The sequence below is a fragment of the Onychostruthus taczanowskii genome, unplaced genomic scaffold (assembly GCF_017590055.1).
Source record: "Onychostruthus taczanowskii isolate IOZ18803 unplaced genomic scaffold, ASM1759005v1 scaffold92, whole genome shotgun sequence".
Lineage (NCBI taxonomy): Eukaryota > Metazoa > Chordata > Aves > Passeriformes > Passeridae > Onychostruthus > Onychostruthus taczanowskii.
In genome coordinates this window covers 1,134,028-1,153,966 of record NW_024507213.1, presented here as the reverse complement: position 1 = coordinate 1,153,966, position 19,939 = coordinate 1,134,028, and the positions used below count along the sequence as shown (strand labels likewise).

The following is a 19,939-nucleotide window of genomic DNA, read 5'->3' as shown; positions in this document are numbered from 1 at the left end:
GCGGTGCGCGCTTCCGCCCGTGGCGGCGGCCGGAAGGTGATGTGGCGGAGCGCGGCGCGATGGTAAGCGCGGGGCCCGCCCGGCCCTGCCGCTCCGGCACCGGGCCCTCCCCGCTCCCTTGCCTCCCCGCGGCCCCTCACGGTGCACAGCGGCGCCTCCCGGCCCGGGCGGCGCCCACAGAGGTCGCTGACGCCATAAGCCGCAACCCGCGGGAGCGGAGCCGCCTCAAGGCTTTGGCGGGAGTAGCGCGGGGCGGGTTTGTATCAGGGGTTTGGTGACAGGAAAAATACCCGGTTTGTGTCCGTGCGGCGCATCAGCAGCCGGTGCGAGGTCGGTCAGGTGCTGTGCGCGTCTCTCCCGGCTTCCTGACGTCATTCCTGTGCTGCGTGACGTCATGGCGGTGTTAGGTGACGTCATGCTCGCAGCACTGTGCTGAGCTGCGTCATTGGCAGTTCTTCAGGGGTGTCATCAGAGGCTCAGGTCCTTTTACTCGTGAAACTGGATTATATCTAAAACTACTTATTATACATACATACATATATATATATATGTGTATATATATATCTGTATATATGTGTGTGTATATATATAATTTTATAAATATATAATTATGTATAACATATATAATATGTATATACAGTATATATAAAGCATTTTTATAAATGGATATATATGTATAAAAATTATATATGTGTATACAGGTGTATATTACCTTTTCCCTGTATTTTTAAAAGTCCATGTATTCACAACGCATGTAAATCTTAAGATTATAGAAGTATATATAATACAACTTACCATATAAATACGTATTTTTAAGTGTTTTTATAGTTTTGTAAATGCCTAAACAACAGGTAAGTACATCTGGAGTAGAATATCTGTGCTTAAATACAAGTTTATTATGTGTACAACAAATACATGCAGATACAAATATGTATATTTATGGATTATACAAATATATATAATTATATATATAGGATAATTTTTATTAAATTAAATTTATTAAATTATTAAAATATTAATAATATCAATATTAATAATATTTTAGTAATTATGTGTTATATATTACCAATATATCTTTTTCTATAAACACATAAAGAGTGTGGTTAGAGATATAGATATATATATAGATATATATATATATCTGTGTGTGTATATATATATATATAGGTATATATGTATAATATATGTGTATAAATATCTATATTCCTTATGTAGTGTTGCTCTAGAGGCAAACTGGTATTTATTCTTTTTGTTTCCACCCCATTTTTCCAGTCTCTGTGCAGGTAATACAAAATAAGGGTTTGCATTTCTCTCATTCTTAAAGCTGAGCAGTGAAATACTTTTCCTTAGTCGAAGTTTATACATTAAATGTTTATTTATCAACAACGTTTATATGAGCAGAGCAGATACATGGATTTAAAATTAAAAGGAAAACCAAAGGAACAACTGAATTAGTGTAAGTTTTTCCTACAAAGTACATGTTTGTCCATAACTTCAGCATAGTGTTTGTTTTAAGATGGACATTCTTAGATTTTTCTAATAATTTGGGTTGAAAGGGACCTTTAAAGATCACCTGGTCCCCCCTCCCATGAGCACGGACATTATCCATCATTGCAGAGTTGCTGTGCAGTTTAATGGAATATTGCTGTATTTCCTGTGTATTTACAGAAAAGATCAATATCTCGTGAAGTTTCTTTCAAAAAAGGGTTCCCAGACTCCAGATCTTGCCACCAGCAGGAAATTGCTGGGAGTTGCTCACCTGAGCATTCCTTGGCAGATCTTTCAGGTGAACCTGCTCCAGTCTGGGGCTCCAAGCAGAAAACAAAGGATATTTTTTATGAAGAGATGCATAAATTATCTCAGGAGATCTAAAACACACGTGCAGAAAGTAAAAGCCCTCTAATCAGTGCCGTGGAAAGGGGAATATACAGAATTACAGCAGCACCTCGGTCTTTTTCGTTGTACTTAAAAGGGTTTGAGGTGATAGAAAAAGGCAAGAGACCTCAGTGGGATATTGGTGTTGCTCAGTGTAATGATTCAATACAAGTAATCATTTAATATTATATCACTATATCATTTACATTTTATGTATTTTTTAGTGATATGCAAGAAATATATAAGAGTAACTTAAAAACAAAGGTAATATTTAAATCTGAGAAGGTTGTGGCAAGTGTGTGAGATTCTGTTGGGATCACCTTCTCCACTTGTCCCTCTTCCTTACTCTGTGTGCCTCAAGGACCCTGAAGCAAGAAACTCTTGTAAAGATGGTTTGCTTATGATTTAATGTTGAAAATAAGGTGAAAATAAGTATCCTCAGCCTTACTGTGATGTTTGAATTTCTTCAAGAGAGCAGCGGCCCTTCAGGACTTTGGATCCTCCATGATGCCACCTCTGGTGTCAAGGCATTTTAGGGGAAAAAAAAAGGATAATTTTTGAGCTCACATTTGACTGTGAGAGAGGAAAGAGCTGCTGTCTGTGTGTCATGAAGTGATTAGAGCTACATCTCAAATTTATTCTCCTTGTCCAAAGAGTAGGACTTGCAGTTCTGCCTAGCTAGCAGCACTCTGAATATTCTATATTGTATAATATTCTGAAGCATGATTTCCAAAGGACTTTATCCCTTGGAAACCTTTTATCCCATTGTTTTCCAGGCTTCCTTACCAGTCTTCCTGGCTAAGCAGATGAGAACTTCTGCTGGGTGAATGGCCAGCTGCTGCCAAACAGAAAAGAAATATATATATATATGTGTGTGTGTGTGTGTGTGTGTAAGCTGACTTTTACCTCTCTTATCTTATATGTGAAAGCAGAGATTGTGGGATTTTTTTTTTCCTCTTCACTGCTAGTGGATAGGGAAAAAATTCACCATTTTGACTTAGAGCAAAACCCTCCCTCTTTTAACTTAAAGCAGCTGTGGAAGACAGTAGAAGCTTCTCAGTGGATTCCAAACTTGCTGGGAATGGAAGGATGCACCAGGATGCACAGCTCCCTCACTTATTTAGGAGCAGAATGTATATTGTTTGCTGACTTCCACAAATCAGTTTGTCCTGCCAGCTTTTGGGATTTTACATCTAAAAGCTCAACAGAAGTTTCCTGATGGGCTTGAAAAGTTTGCATGGGCATGGGTGGAAAAAGGGAAGAGGGCAAAGGTAACATTAAAATTAATGAGGAGCTTCTCAGCTTCTGAAGGGTGGTCTTCACTTTCCTTCCTAGCAAAAATATGAAGTTACACTCAAGCAGAATTTGGTGATGGAGATAATTTAAAAGAAGTGCAGAAAACTTGACAAAAACATCTTCTTCCCTGTCACCCTCTGGTTGGGCCTGATCCTGGCCCCAGATTACTACACAAAAAGTGATTTGGGAACTTTCCACGAGGACAAACATTTCTGCCACAGTCTTTGTTGCTCTCTTAGTGTGGTGTTTATGGAAGGAAGGGGAATTGCTCATAAAGCCAATTTTAAAAACATTCATTAGTAAATATTATTTCAAACCGAGCTGTCAGATGTAAACACGCCAGAACCCAAGACACTGCTCTGAAAAAGGAGCTTTCAGGAGTCTTCAAGTGCAAAGTCTTGTCTTTGTCTTATTCAAAACTACAAGAATGAATCAATACTCATTCAGACTTGATAGCAGCTTTGTTTTTATCATGACCTAAAGGTACATAGGTTTAAAAACATCAACTAGGTTATATTACAGTCTTAAAGTGTCTTTGTATTGAAAATTTATTTCACCTGAAGTGTTCTGTGTAGATACTTCTGTCGTCTTAGAGGACGATGTGAAAGTGCATTGTCTGTTTTATTTCTGTGATTATTGAACTGAGGAAATTATTCTGTCAAGGTAAGATGGTCTCTTTTTGGAAGAGTAGGATGATGTGAATCTACTTTAACAGATTTACCCAGAATGATACTGGTTGTGAGAAACCATTGCTTTGCTGAGTGCCATAAAAGAGTGAAGATCACAATTTAATTTTTTGTTTGCCTGCAGTGTTAGACACCACACACATTCATTGTAACAGCTGCAGCACTGAATATGTTTTTCTGCTAATGCACAGAGCCAGGCGTTCAAACTCAACAAAAGCTTTTGATTTTCAGCCTGGTGACTGTGGAAACAAGGTGGGAACAGCTGTGAAAAAGACTACCTGTCTTCCAGATGCTAAATATTCAAACCATGCACCTGAACCTCTGCCAAATAAGAGACTTGTAGAGGTGCTGTAGACCTGCCCAGGGCCAAGAGACTTAGCAGAACTTGTCATTATTTCTTAACTAAGTATATTTTTTCCTGGTATTTGGTCTTCATGTTTCAAAGAGATGGCTTGACTATGAATGAGCAAAAAAAAATTCTTGGTAAATAGTACACATAAAATATTTACAGGTCTGTTTTGTAATTTTTAGGTAAATTAGAATATATCTTCCTTTTTGAGAAGTTAGACTTTTTCCCATGGCCACATCCACATTCCTATAGCACCTTCTGTTGCAAACTGCTGCTTTTGCATGCTGCTTTCATTACAGTAAGGATATCACCTGATTCCAAGTGTGTTTTAGTATGATTCTTTCCTCTTCCATTCACACACAGAGATTTTACTGGTTTTTTTCTGTTTCAGTATTAAATTTGTGATGAACTAAACAGTGTGGTGTGCAGCTTCAGACAGGAGAGTTAGTTTAAAAAGGGAGTTATTTAAAATACTGCTTTTATCTAATGAGGGAAGACAGCAGAGGAAAAATATCTCTGTAAAATTTTAAAGTGTTTAATCTACAGAGAAAACTGGGGGAGAAGGTACTGACATATCCACCATAATTCTTTGTTTAGTAAATTTGTGAGCATACACACCTTTATGCTATAGTGACCCCAGTAAGAGTGACTTTAGTAGTACACTGTGTTTTTCATAGTAAGATATTTTGGTGAAATGCTGCATCTGCTAGCTGCTTGCAGCAAGAGTTCTGTTTTCAGACTAGATGTTGGGGCAAAGAGGGAGGAATTTAAGCAAGTGTGAAATTTCAGCATCATTGCCTGGAGGTGTCTTCACTGCTGGTCTGTGGATTTGAAATCACAGTAAAAATCCTAAACGTGCTAAAGTCAAATGAGCTTTTTATAGGAGAGGGCAGCTGTGTCCATATGTTTAATTAAGTGTTTAATTGTTTCAGGAGATTGGTTTTGTTTTACTTAGATGTATTAGTCTTCAGTTGACTAGAAAGCATATGTGTTAGTTGCATTTGCCATTTAAACTTGACAATGTGCTTCTCCAAGAAATTACTAGGAAAAAATTCCCTATTTCTCTAATCAATCCTTAGCTTACATTCTGTGAGTGCAAAAATACATTTTTCAGACAGAAATCTGAATGAACATTAAATATAGTACTTACATTCTTTGGAAACTAAATACTGAGGAGAACATGCTGTAAATCCGAAGTAAAAAGCCATATTTATGCTGAAACAACTGCATCTGGCTGCTATTTGGATACTTACTAACACCCCTTGCTTAGTTTTGTTGTGTACTTTTGCCAATAATTACTTCAAACTGCACTAATCTGCAGTTTTTGTAATTGGTTTATTATGCTAATTAGCATGCCTCTTTTACATATGCTTGTTTTTCATTTGTTTTGATCATATTGCATTTGGCAGCAGAGAGAAAAATAATTATTTTTTAAATAGATTGAAAAATAACACAATAAGATGCATGTTTTAATTAGTTTTTAGCAGTTGCTTTGGCTTTCAGGTTGGGAGTAGATTACATGATTTATATCCTGTTATTTTACTCAATATTATCTTCTGAAAAATTTGATTTTACTGAAGAATTAAGAATTGCAGGGCCTAATGGAAACCCTAGATAATAAGTATTTTCTCTTTCAACATTGTAAGGACCTCTTTGTTAAAATTTCATAACTTGATTTAACTTTTCTGTGTGATTAAATTTTTATCTTGCTTAACTGAAATTTAACTGCAGTATGTATGCTCTTGCTCATATTCCAGTATGAGAAAGGCAGCTGAATGATTGGGTATCCATATTTGACTCCAGAAAACATAATTATTCATCAATTTTATTATACTGTGGAGGAAAAAATATAAAACCATTCTAGAAAGACTGAATATTCTGAAGCGTACTACACAGAGATTATACTTTCTTTAAAATATTGCAGTTATTTATCTCTGTTTGCCCACATAAATTGGTTGTTATAGTAGTAACCACAGGGCAAAGTTTTGCAACTTGCTGGCACTACAATGGCCTGTGCTTTTATAGCACAGATGGATGAAATCATCTTGGTCACGCTGCAATCAGAGATAAAATAATCATTTTGTAAATACTTTAAGTCTAGGGAAGGTTAAGCTTTGGTTTCAGTGCTAAGTCTGCTGAGATAAACTCAGAGAGCTTTTGTGTTAGGCTTTCTACCAACCCAAAAGGACAACAGCGTAGAGTTTGTGTCCTCCTGTCCATTTCATTTCCCCTGGAACCATGATACTGGGTGGTTTGTTTGAAACAAAAGTCTGCAAGACAAGGCGAAAATCAGCAGGTTCCTTTGTGACACAGACATTTTCATGAAAACCTGGGGTGTGATTTATTGCTGTGCTACCCAGGGGTTGCATCAGTAGGTGGTTTTTGTGAGTGTGGTGCTGCCTGCAAGGGCAGGGAACACCACAGTGCCTGAAGCAGAGAATATGGGGGTAATGGGGTGAGTGAAAACTGCAGAGATGGATAACATACAGTGTCTTCTCTGTGGGTGTTGTCAGTGCAGGAAAGTGCTTAGAAGTAGTGCATTCCTTATGGTTATTTCTGCATATTGAATTAAATACTCCTGTGAAGTGCAAGACCACAAGGTTATAACCACAACTCTGAGATGCTGCTTTTTTTCCCTCTTCTTCTGCCCAAGTGCATTAAATTTAATGCTGAGGGACAGCCTTGTCTACAGTGAGGTTTGCAGGAGCTGTGCAATTGTTGTCATGATTCCCTGTCACACCCACATAGGTAACTTTTAAGTTTCAATCAACTTACTGAAGTACATTAAACTTCAGTTTATACTCAAATGGGAATACATCCATACATCCCTAGCTCTACCACTTGATTTGCAACTACTGTGTATTCCCATGAGTATTTATTTTAATACAAGGCACTGCTGTTAATCCCAACACAATAAAACTTGCAGGAATACTAATTCTTTATGGTTTATTATATGGAGTTTTTACTGAGATATGTTATGATCAGGAAATAATATTGAGGCTTTTTTTAAAGGCCTGGTTTTGGGAAGGATTTAAAACAGCCTATGGGCATGTAGCTCTCAAAGTCTTGAATTTCCGAAGTCATTGGAAAAACCTTGTCTTGTGCAAGTTCAGGTGAATAAAATACCTCATTGGTGCTGCAGGTGATGTGGTGCTCCATACAGGACGGGGCACAGAGGGAATGAGGCGGAATGGTGCAACTGAGGTGTTCCCACTATGTCAGAAATATACCAAATGCAGATGTAGAAAATTTCAGCGTGTGGAATTAAAGCTTGCACTGTCTAAAAACAGAATAAAATGCCAGTGCTGGTTCTTTCTGGCATTGCAGCACGAGTCTCAGGAAGTTAGTTGTCATTTCACCCTCATGGGGACACGGTCTAAGAGGCAGCACAGTTTCTCCATGTGCTGAGATCTCTTTGTAGTGGGAATGAGGCTTCCAGGATCTACCATAAGCCAGTCAACACGAGTCAAAAATTGAAATTAATACATTTTCATCAGAGCAACCCAGTGTAAACAAATGAACAACAACACATCTATGTTGTCCAAGTAGCTTGGTATGTGAATGCAGTTTTTTAAAAGGATTCTGAGCAATGTATAACTCTTGCAGCAGCTTTTAATTACATCAGTTGGAGCAGCCAGATGTAGGTTGCTGCTCTCTATGAATTCAGCTGGGCCATGAGAATTACTTCAGATGTGCAGAGTGAAGCCGTCTAATTCAGGAATAGATCCTCATTTCCAAACTCGTAAGCAAATTTTGGAACACTCACATCTGCCCTTTCAAAGCGGCTGTGCAGATAAACGTGTCATTCAGAGCGCGTTTCCGTGGAAGGGCAGATGCGATTACAGCCACGCATATCTGGGGAAACACGTGAAGACCCCAACAAAGAGCAATTATATACAATTATATACTGCCCCAGTTGGCTGGCTGATAGCACATTTCATGAGTATACATTTACAGCCCCTGCTTAAGAGGAAGCAAGTGTGCCCTTGTGCCATTTTGCAGTGCCGGGGTGCCCGGTGCCGCCTCGGGAAGCAGCTGCAGGAATTCATGGGAACGCGGGGCTGTGAGCTGTCAGAGCAGCTGTCTGTCTGTCCCGCAGGACTGATCGAGTTAATCAGTTGATAGGCAGTATCTGGCTGTGCTGAGAGCAGCCGCTCCTGGATCCGGCCCCGCCGCGTTCCTAGACCCGCAGGAGCCAGGGGGAATTGAGACTTCCCTGGTTTCTGGAGCTGGCAGAAACTTCTGCTGAGCACAAAGGCTCCAGAGGCTGAGGATGGCAGCGTGTTGTCCTTTGTGAAGAGTCTGTGCATTGTTTATGACATGGTGGGGCAGAAGGGGTGGCTGGTTGAGCTAAAATGCTACACTAAATATGATTTAGGGAAGGCTGTGGTGCAACAGGAGACCAAGCAGCTTCATGGTTGGGACAAGAGGGCTGGCTTTGGATGTGGGATCGCTGCTCCCTCATCACAGAAAGGGTGGGTTTCAGGGATGCTGAAATCTCTCCTCTACAGGCTGCAGAGTCAGAGCATCTCTGATGATGCTTCTTAACAGAGTGGCCTGTTGGACCCCATTAAGTTAAATACTGAAATTCCTTCAGATAGCTAACCCTGCCTAAAGCTTGTGTTCAGACTGGCAGCTCTGTGTGTGTGTTCTGGAGTTCATATGATCCATGGAGACTTCTAAATAAGATAATGTATTTTGTTCTGTTTTGCTGTTGATTTTGGTGGGTTTTGGTCACCAGGTTTTTGATCTCAGTATTGGAACACTTGAGTGTGTTCCAGTGGCTTTTCTTCTACAAGAATTTTTCATTTTCCTCTCCTAATTTCCTGCTAGTGCCATACTGAACTAGAATAGTGTGCTTTTCTTTTATAATTCTCATTAGCTAGATCTATTTGATAATCAGAGATTCAAAACATTACCATTTTGTGACATAGGAAGAAAGCATGTGCACATCAACAGAGATGTGCCTCAGGCTGCGTGGAAATGAAGGCTCTGATGTGCCGTAAAATATGCTTGGAGAAGGAAATGCCAATGTATTATCCCTTCCTAAGTGCTAAATATTTACCTTTAATTAAATACCACTACTCGACCAGCTGGGTTGAACACAGGAGACAGAAGTTCATCAGAATTCCAGAACAAAGAGTGAATTTATTGCATTTGCCTTGACTATTTTTTTTTTTTTTTTTGAGCTCACACTAAATCAGATTTGCAAATGACCGTAGCAGAGAGGAGGTGAAATAAAGCTTTTTGAAATAAGCAATTGCCTCTTACACCACCTGGTGTTGTTACACTGACCAGAATGTCAGTTGAGACACTTAAGAGAAACCCCAAAATTATAAAAAAAATAAAAAGTTAAAAAGAAAAAGGTTTATGGGTTGCACTTTCTGCCTGTTGCTGATACTTTGCTCTTCAGTAAGTAGCCAAATTTTGCAGCAGTTTCTCAAGAATTGTCTCTTCTTACTGTCTCTAGGCTGACCATTGTTTGCTGTCAACAACAGAACTTCTCAATCCTAGGGCAATTTCATCAATTTCTTCAGGATTTACCATATAACTAGCATTTCTGAAAGTGTAATTATAATAAAGATGTTTTCAATTTACAATCAGAACATTATTTGAAAATAAAAGTAATCAGTTTTCATACTTCAGGTGGGCTTTACTCCTTATATTTCTACAAATCTGTTAAATTTGGCCTGTAGCCTTTAAAAAGTGGTATATTAACAAACCTACTGCACGTTTTGTGTTATTCTTTGTCTTGGCTACTACTGGTTTCCTTGCCAGTCACCTAATTCATCTGTACTTTCACTACCACTGCAGTATTCCATTGATGGAAAGGTTTTCTGGCTCATTGCAGGTTTCATTTTTGGTGTTGTCTAAGTGGTCACCCCTTTTTTCCAGAACTTCCACTTTGACAGGGGTTCTGCACTGCAGAGATGTAATTCTTTGTTTTCCTGATTCTCTTCCATAGTCTGCCATCTTCAACTTCCAGAGTCTGCTGACTGTGATCCTGCTGCTCATATGTACCTGTGCCTACATCAGATCCTTGGCTCCCAGCTTACTGGACAAAAATAAATCCGGGTATGTGGCCTGATCATTTCTAACACCCACAAGCTGTGTGTGTTCAACTGCAGCCTTTCAGCATCTCCTGATGAAGTCTGTGATAATGCAGATTCTGCTTTGAAAATTTTCTCGCTTTAAAGATAAAAATCTTAATTTTGTACCTCACAATAGAGTGCAATAAGGTATTGGCAAGCCCTTAGTTGCAATTTTATTGAAAGAATTTATTAGCCTGCTAACCTTGTTAATACTGTATTATTAATCTTCTAGATTTGTAGCTTTGTTGTTAGATGCTTATTAGAGATACAGAAATGAGAGACAGAAATAAAACATTCTCCTACATGTGGTTATTGTTGCAATGATTTATTTTTGATTCCTAGGTGGGTGAGAAACCAGCAGAAACTGGATTTTTGCTTGTTTTCAAGATAGGTGTTTTGTAGATACAAGTCTGAAACACAGCTTTACAATAATCTGTAACTGAAAGAAAACTAAAAATATTTTCTAAAATAAGCGACACAGTCTTCTTGTGTGGTCTTCAAATCATGGTTTTGTATTCTCTAAGGTGAGGAAATTTCTAGAGGAGTTTTTGAAAACTTCTGCAAACCTAACTTTTTGGTTTTTAATCATATGGATGCTAGCTGTGATCAGCAGAACTGTGATTTAAGTGTGGTGGGTTTTGAGTAACCACTGGCAGTTGTGGCACAGAACTGTCTGTGGCTGTCCACAGAACTTCAGTAATGCTGTCACCTCAGCTAAGTGCAAAGGAGATGATATTTGTAGAAGCAGGAGGTAATTCTAGGTGGAAAAACAGACAGGCTTTTGGATGCTGAGTGTTTGACTTCTCCACTTTTGCCATTAGGTCATTTCCTGTTAAATAAAATTTTCTTCTTCCCTAAGTGTCTTCCATCACTTTGGCATTTAAATTCAGAAGTGTCCAGTTTTAAATAGTGTTGTGACCAAGAACCCTGAGTGTTTGTCTTCTGAAAACCTTCGTTGTAATTAATCTCTGGGGTTGCTGTTTTATTATCCATGTTTTTTTTTAATTTTAGCAGTGTAAGATACCCAAATTACGCCAGCTTTTTTTTTTTCATAATTTGGAGTTCTAACATGAAAACACTTGTGTCCTTCTATATGAGGCCATGAAATTGTCACTGACATGAGAGATTTCTTTGGATGGAAGTAAAGATGGAAGAAAGGATGACTTCATGAAGGACAGGGAGTGGGGGGACGAGGGGAGTTTGGGTGTCTGCTGGTGGAAGATAACACGATAGTCAATGAGGTATACACAGTAAGAAGTAAGAATGTTTGTTTTACTGATTAAAATTTTAGTGCTGTTCTTGGCAAGGAGTATTTCCTTTAATCTGGAGCTACTCTGTTTATTCTTGAGGCAAATCTGTCTGGAGTACAATAGAACTCTCTTCATAAAACGTTTCCAAGGGGTGCTGACACTGTGGAGGAGTTGGGCGTTTGATGTGTAGGTTTGTATTTATGTAGATGTAGGACATACCATTTTGTTTTTTATATATATATATTTGTAGACTACTTTGTACTGGAGAATAAAACCTTGGCCTGGTAGCAATGAAAGTTGTTTCCTGTATGGTAGATGTTTACATGGAGCTCATATGGTGCTAAACTCCTTTCCCTCTCTTCCAACGTACTCCATGCTCCAGTAGAAATGTCTGGACGTGTGGGATAGAACAATTTCTAGTGATATTTCAGTTTGCCACAGAGATGCTCTTGCCTCATCATTCCTGCTCCAAATTAAAGGCATAAAAAAGTATCAATAAAACACTAAAGTGGCAGAGAGGTGGAATGCTGATAGTTATTCACTGTATTTCTAAGTGAGTGGTAACTTTGCTGAGGATTTAGGTCTGTTGATAATAAGTGAAGAAACCTATTTCTGTTGCTTGAGAGATGCTGTTGCACAGTGATGTCACCCATCCTCATAACCCTGTATTTCCTCCCCCTCATTTCTGCCAAAGTGTGTCTTTTCCTACCAAGCCAAACAGAACCTTAAAGCTTCATTTTCCCTGAATGTTTCCATGTGCTCAGTCGTGAGCAACAGTGTTAAAGGCTGGGAAAGCAAGTGGAGATTTACTGTTTCATGCTAACTAGAGGAGAATGTGCACCACAACATAATTCTCTCCTCCCTGCTAACCAGAAAGATGTGTTAGCTCATGTGCACCAGAGATCCCCTTTGATTTTCCACGGGGATGTCTCACACTCCCTCCTGCAGTGGCACTGGCTTCTCCTGGGGAACACATGGCATTTTACAGCACACCCAGCCATAGCAGTTGTTGTCTAAGGCTCCACCACCTCCTCCTCAGCTTAAGAGGTTCCATTTAATTTGGGTTTTTTGTCCTCCAGGTAACCACCACCACTTTTCACAATAAGTGCTTTTAGCATTTAGCACGGAGAGCCAGGAATCTGCAGCAGGTCAGCACATTTGGGACAGAGAGCAGCAGGGATCCTAACCAGACCCACACCTTCACCTGCATCCGAAAAGGATGGAGCAGAGCACCAAGGGTGGAGAAGGAATGGTGCAGTTACACCAAGGAGTTGCTGCAGGAGGAATTGTTTTGGAGCAGAGTTACGCAAGGCAGCATCACTTCTGTAATAAGCAAGCAGGTTTTGACTTGAAGAGGTTCTTCTTGTGGAACTGGGGTGAACACTAATGGAAAAACCAGGGGAGGAGGAGGTCTGCACAGGCTTTTCCTGCAGTGGGAGCTCCCTGGTTTTTCCAAAGGGTTCATTATCAGAAGGTCCAGAATTCAGTCTGCTTGTGCTCAGCAGCAGGTTGTGTGGACAGACAGAGGTAATGAGCTGTTCCAGAACCCAAAAGCCTCTTAAGATGTTCTGGTGTCATTAAGGAAGGCTGGTTGGTCCTCATGTCAGTGGCTTCAGGTTCATAAATTGTTAATTGCAGTTGTTAAGGGCAGCTGGTGAAACCCATCCTTTGTTTTGTACCTGGCACATCAGGTGGGAAAATTTCTGTTTTCACCAAGGGGCTTTGTAGGGCAGTGTGCAGTAGTGGGTTCACATTAATCAAGAAATCACTGAGAAGAGGAATAAATACCCTTGCTGAGATGGTGAGGCAAATTCAACAGACTTCTAGGCTGCCTGAAAGGGTTAATATTCTTTTTCTCATGCAAGATTCTTCAAAAGCATATGAATAGAGTGGTAGTGTTTTATTTCTTTGAGCTCCTGGGCAAGCTTTTGAGAGAGGGCAACATAAGAAATAGGGCTGTGGAAGTATTCCTGTTGGTTTTGCAGCATGAACTCTGTAATTTGTAATTTTACAGAGAATGAACAACAGTTTTGAGAACCTGAGGTGCTATCAATGGAGCACTTCAGATTTACACATGAATGCCTTTCTACCTGCATGCCTCTTCAAAAAGTGCATAAATGTCTTCAGGTTACTTTATTGTGTGACCTCTTAGCCTGGAAAATGTGGAGGTCTATATGCAGGGATCATTACTTCTGCTTGTGGAGCTCCATAAAAGCTGGAAAACAGAGGTTTGGCTGTACAGAAATACAGTCAAACCCAAATATGTCTGTGTGTGCATGTATATATATTTTGCTTGAGGTAAAACTAAAATCTAAAGCACAGCTGAAAATGCCTGTTTTCTAAAAATGGAAATGGAATGCTGTTCATGATTAATTGGTCAGCAAGGGGCACATAAGTCAAAAAGCATTTCCCTTTGAGTCTGAACACCTCAGTCACTTGCTGCCACCCTTGGTCTTCACCTGCCTGGCACTGAGTCTTTGTCTCAGAAATAGAGGAGGCTGCTAAATGGACAGAGAGATGCTGAAATAAACCAAGACCATAAAAGAGGACATAAAAAGGAAGTAGCAGAAAATGAAAAGATGACTGCTCCAGCATGCAGGAGCAAGTGGCCCAAGCTTACCTGTCTGCATTTAAATGTGTTAGAAGTAAGCAACTCTCAGAGCCTGAAAGAGGGAAAAAACAGAAAGCAAACCTTTGTGGGTGTGAGTTCAGAACCTTATTTGTGGGGCTGTATTTATTACCTGCTTGATGGCAGCTCTCCAAGTGCTTCCCCACAGTGTTCTGTGCCTTACTGTGAAGGAAACCTTCCTGCAGACAAACTTTGAAGGGCTGAAATCTGTTTGCTTACACAGGACACCTCAGTGTTGTTCCCCTTGTCTTCCTCAGATCCTAAAGCAGTCCCTGCTCCTCTGGAGCTGTCAGTATGAGATTATTTTAGTTACACAGAGCAATTGTAGGTTTGTGACATCCCTTTGGGTGTTCCCTGCTTTGAATTCTGCTTTTCTCCATTGCTGTTTCACTTGTGAGAGGTAAATTCCTGGGCAGGCAGCACAGGAGAGACATGAGCAAGGTAAATGCTGGTAAAGGAATAAGAAAGAACCAGAAGAATTTGTAAGACTTTTTTCTGCACAAAATTTTCTGTCTGGGGTACTGTAGATAAATATGGGGTTCTGATAAAATCTTTAGATCTGGAATGCAGAATGAGTTCAATGCATCCTTGCATGCAAAAAGACCCCTGCTAGACTTAGAACATTGCCACTTCTGTAATTCCTACTCTGTACCCTTACATGCAGGTATCTGCTGTTTTCTGGTGTGCAGAAGGGAATCAAGTTGACAAATTACTGTCAGTTCAGATTATTTTAACATAAAGAAAATCAGTTGATTTGGATGTATTAAATCAAGAGCCTAATGAATTTATTTTATCTTTACAGACTGTTGGGGATATTCTGGAAGTGCGCCAGGATTGGTAATTGTTTTTTTGGTTTTTTTTCCCCCTTCAAAATCCTTAAGATCAGTCCTATTTCTACCATAATTTATTAGGATTCTGTTGCCATGTAGCAATGAAAACCATACACATCCTTTGTCTTCAAAAATGCAGGTTTTAACCTCCATGAAATAGAGGGCAGGATATTGCTTAGATTAGCATCATGGAAGCCCTGCATCTTCTCATGTCAGTTCATGTATCTAGTGTTATATTTTCAAAAGTCTTTTGCAATTCTTGCCACATGAAACAACCAAGGGTGCATTTCTAACATGCAAAAAAATCAGGGATTTCTTATAAACTGCAGTCTGAAATTGCAATGGACTGTTGAAAAAAACCCAGATATTTACCTTATAGTAATAAAACAACATGGATTTCGTAATGCATTATGAATGTCTGTTGAAGCATAAATGTGGGTTTTTTTCCTTTCCCTTCTTTGCTCAGCTTCTGTGCACTTTTGAATTACACAAAGCTGTTCGTGTCAAGTGACATCTGTACACAGGCTGATCAGCTCTATCTGATTCTTGACATTTTCCCATAACATTGGTTTTATATTTATTTTAATCCTTATCCTGAATTTATTTGGAGAAGGAAATTGGAATGTGCAGCAGAAGTTTAGTCTTAACGTTAAGGTATACCCACGATTTAGGGAAAAAAACAAAACTACTAACCCATCATCAGTGTTCAAATTGCATTGTTAATTCAGAGCAGAAACTTTGAACTTGTAATTCTAGATATTCCTACTTGTCATTGAACCTGAAGAAAGCCTTTATGATTCCCTTTCTGCATTCCCAGGCAGAACATTTTACAGGATGTCAAAAAAGCATTGACACAAAAAACAGGGTTTTGGTGAAGACCCTGTTGTTAAAATTATTGCAGACATTGTCCTATTTAGATAATAGACATAGCAGAACCAATTTTAGTGCTGTAATTGAAAGATACTGGGAAGGTGGCAGCTGTCAGAAATGAATTTTGAGCTATACCAGTGAAAACAAATGTAAAAATTCAGCTGCATTAGGGTTTGTCTAAAGCTGAAGACAGCACTTCACCTTACCTTGCTGTCTTCTTTGTAGCTAATTAAGTGCAAGTTTTGTTTTTTTTTCAATTAGCTGTTTCTTTTGCAGCTTGCATCTAGGGTGGACCACTTTGACTTTCTTTAAGACTAAGAAGGGGAAATGGGCTTTGGAGATGATTCCTGTCATTTTATGTGTGTTAATCACGCAGCCAAGTAGAAAGTGTAGGTTTTAAAAATGAAAATGTCTACTGGCTTCCTTTACATTTCACATCCCTGGTATGTTTAAACAACCTTTTCACATGTACATAAGATCTTAATCACTGGCAAGTGGTTACATATTTACAAAGTTGTGCAAAATAATGTTTAATCCTGCCACATGGTGATTTCTCTTTTAAGAAAATTAAGAGCAGAAAAGCATAACCCATATGAAAATTGTAATACCCTGAACCGTAGGAGTTGGACTTCCTCAAAATTTATTTTAAACAGATGTGAAACTGCAGACATTAATTCGTTCAGTTATTTGAAGTTTAATTAAATATATGCCAGATCATGACAGAATCTTGTAGTGTTATTGGGCAGTCAGTCCTGTGTATGGGAGGTGTCACTGCAAGTATTTTATTTTTCTTTTACTGTGGAAAGTTTGTTCCCTCTGTGTTTAAAGGTCCTGCTGGTAAAAGAAAAGAATTTTTTTTGTAAAAATTGCACCATGCTAGACTTGGGAGCCTTGGTGGGTTTTTTTCTCTAATGTTTCTCTGAAAACTGTGCCTCTGATAAGGTGGTTTGTAAAGACAAAAGACCTCACACAGCAAAGGGAAATTGAACTTTGCTTAAAGCAAACAGCCCTAGCTCTGCCTTTATACTCCTGTGTGTGTAAAAACGAGGATCTTCTCACTTGAAAGACACATTTCAGTATTAGCACTCCCTGGCAGTTCTGTAGGCTGGAGGGCTCTCCAAGCAGAATTCAGTGGAACCATGAAGAATAAAGTTTTAAGTGTAAAAACATCTTGCTAATTAATGGAGAAAGTGCTCACGTAAGTAGGTACCAGTGTGATTACCATTACTGATGTTCCCCTGGTTGTGCTAGAGTTCCCTACCTGAGAATCTTTTTTTTCTTGGTAAAAAAAGAGACATGTGTAGTGTTCTGTCCTGGACCAAATGAGTGGGAATAGATCTCTCATGATTGCTTTTGCCACCAGATAAAAGTATATTAATGGAGTAAACTTAACTTTTGTCCTGGGAAACTGCGACACCAATTTGAAAGAGTCAGAAAATAGAGGTGTCTATTAAGGTGCAGCTTCTGTGATCTCATTTTTGTCATGGAAAACTGTGGACCAGACCCTCTCCACATGCTAACAATGTGATGTCTTCTTAGGAAAGCAAAGAAAGGCATCTGGCTCTGTCTGGGCAGCTGTGAGCTGCCAGCTCTGGCTGCTGCATGACACCCTGCACAGAAGATTCACACTGCAGGTGGCAGGTGCCAGGACCAGACAGCACCAGCTGCACCTCAGCTACACAGAACAGCTCCTGAGCAGCCACAGAGGGGCAGAACCAGAAAAAATGGGGTGTCCTGGGCAACTTTTCTCTGCCTGCCCCTGACTTTGGCACTAGGAGATAGCAGCAACATAAAACTGCACCTCAGAAAAGGTAGTTTGTAGTGAGGTGGAAGCCCTTACACGGGTCTGGCACAGAGGTCCAGAATCATCCAGTGCCAGCCCAGCCATGGCAGGGGCACCTCCCACTGTCCCAGGCTGCTCCAGCCCCAGTGTGCAGCCTGGCCTTGGGCACTGCCAGGGATCCAGGGGCAGCCCCAGCTGCTCTGGGCACCCTGTGCCAGGGCCTGCCCACCCTCACAGGGAACAATTCCCCATTCCCAAGCTCCCAGCCAGCCCTGCCTTCCTTCAGCCTGAGCCCTTTCCCTCTAGTCCTGTCACTCCATGCCATGTTTACAAATCCCTCTCTCAACGCAATGAGCCCCAACTCTGTTTTTATGTAGCCAAATAACCTGTCCTACATCTCAGTTTCCCCACTGCCCATGTGTGTTCTTTGTGAATACACAGCTGTACTTCTGCCTGCCTTTCTCCAGCTAGAAATGTTGAATATCAGTTTGCACATGCTGTGGCAGAATCACACTAGACTAGGAGCTGGTGTGTCTGTTCAGCCATGCCTGAATTTTTGTTTGTTCTGGCTTCTCTCCCCTCCTGCCAGGTGAGAGGAAGAGCCCCTACGTGGCCGTGTGCTGTGTGGTGATGGCCTTCAGCATCCTCTTCATGCAGTAGCAGCTGGAGAGTGTCCCCACGTACCCAAGAGCAGATCTTGTGTCAAGAAAGGATGGGAAGCCTCAGCAAGTCTCCTCTCACACGATGGATAACCTGTCTCCTGGTGGACACCCCTGCAGATGGACCAGCATTAGTGATCATAACCCAGATGAGATGTGCTTGTTAATGCCAGGTCAGCACTGACACTCCTGCTCTAACTGATGTGGAAGGGTGTCTGGTGCTTGTCTGAGCTTCAGGGGAGCTCTTTTTTTTTGTTTTTTTTTTAAACACCATGCAGTTGAAAAGGCTTGCTGTGTGTAATTCTTTAAAATTTCTTGTCCAGTAGACCTGTTGAATGAAACGTTAAAATGGTAAATCAGCCACAGCAATAAGACCACCCTTTGAAGAATAAAGAGCATTTTGACTCTAGGGGATGTTTATCAATGTATTTTTAGTTCTTGCTGCCTAAACAATTCCTCTTGATTTGTAAGTGATGGCTCCACTCTCATACTAAAAATGTGACCTCTGACCTAAGTTACTTGTAATTTCTCAAATAATCTCTCAATATTTCTGTTGTTAAGATGTGAAATAAAGGCAGGGACCATAATTGTAGTGCTGTGTGTTTAGCTGCTGAGAAGGCAGAGATGGGGGATCTGAGACACCTGGATTGTTCTCTGTAAAAAACCACATGTATGCTTTTTTAGAAGTTCCAAAATGTTGAGAAAAGGATTGAAAAGGCTCTGCTGCTGCTGTTGCATGCACGGAAAGGTTTCTAAATTAGCAGAATGAACAGTTAGCTGCAGATAAGGAAGTTGCATGTCATGATATAAAAGTTGAAGCAACTAAATTACGCTTACCAGTAGTAAAGATTAGATTACTTTTAATGATACCTCCCATTAGCATTTAGTTTTTAATTTTGCACACTTTCAGTAATCTAGTGACTTCTTCAATAATGCCTGACAAGTGTGTGTTATATCAGACAGCTGTGTGACTTCATACTGGCTGCATTTGGGAGAGTTGTCTGTTTGCAGTATTTGTTGTTCTGGAAAGGCTTGTGATCAGAAGGAACAAAGCTAAAAAGTAAAACACACTTAAAGGTATTTTAACTGTTGTCATCCTTGTTTGAAATCCTTATTTTCGTCTGCAACTAGGAAAAAAGTGATTTTGAGTTATGGCCCTTGTGTTGTCTCACATGTACCTGCAAACCTAAATCACCATCATAAGTAGGCATCCAAAACTTTTCTAATCTGAGCTCAGGAAAGATAGATTTCTCCAATTTGGGCCAAATAAATACCCCTGGCTGTGAGCCAGAGCAGTGCAGAGCTGCAGGACTGTAACCATGGTGTGGACACACGAAAGCCTGGGACTGGGCAGGGGATGTGGGGAGTGCAAAATCTGCTCTGTAACTTTAAAGCATGGATGATGCTCCAAACAGGACATCAGAGCAACTCAGGTTTGGATTTCAAAGTAGCTGTTCCTCAGCAGGGGGAAGGGAGATTGCTAAAAAGTCTTGGGTTTTGACTGTTAGGTGTATACATGTTCAAAATACCTGTTCCTCAGCAGGGGGAAGGGAGATTGCTAAAAAGTCTTGGGTGTATACATGTTCAAAATATGCAGAGAATCATCTGGTAACTTTTTAT

The 19,939-nt window shown here is 40.1% G+C and overlaps 1 protein-coding gene across 1 annotated transcript; it reads left to right on the top strand.

The window, feature by feature from the left end:
• On the top strand, positions 1–19,397 carry TMEM167A (transmembrane protein 167A). The gene is made up of 4 exons (XM_041426640.1): positions 1–62; positions 10,172–10,281; positions 14,980–15,014; positions 18,250–19,397. Exons 1-4 carry the CDS (start codon positions 60–62, stop codon positions 18,318–18,320), a joined length of 219 nt encoding a protein of 72 aa, XP_041282574.1. The 5' UTR covers positions 1–59; the 3' UTR covers positions 18,321–19,397.
• Positions 19,398–19,939: the final 542 nt, after the last annotated feature.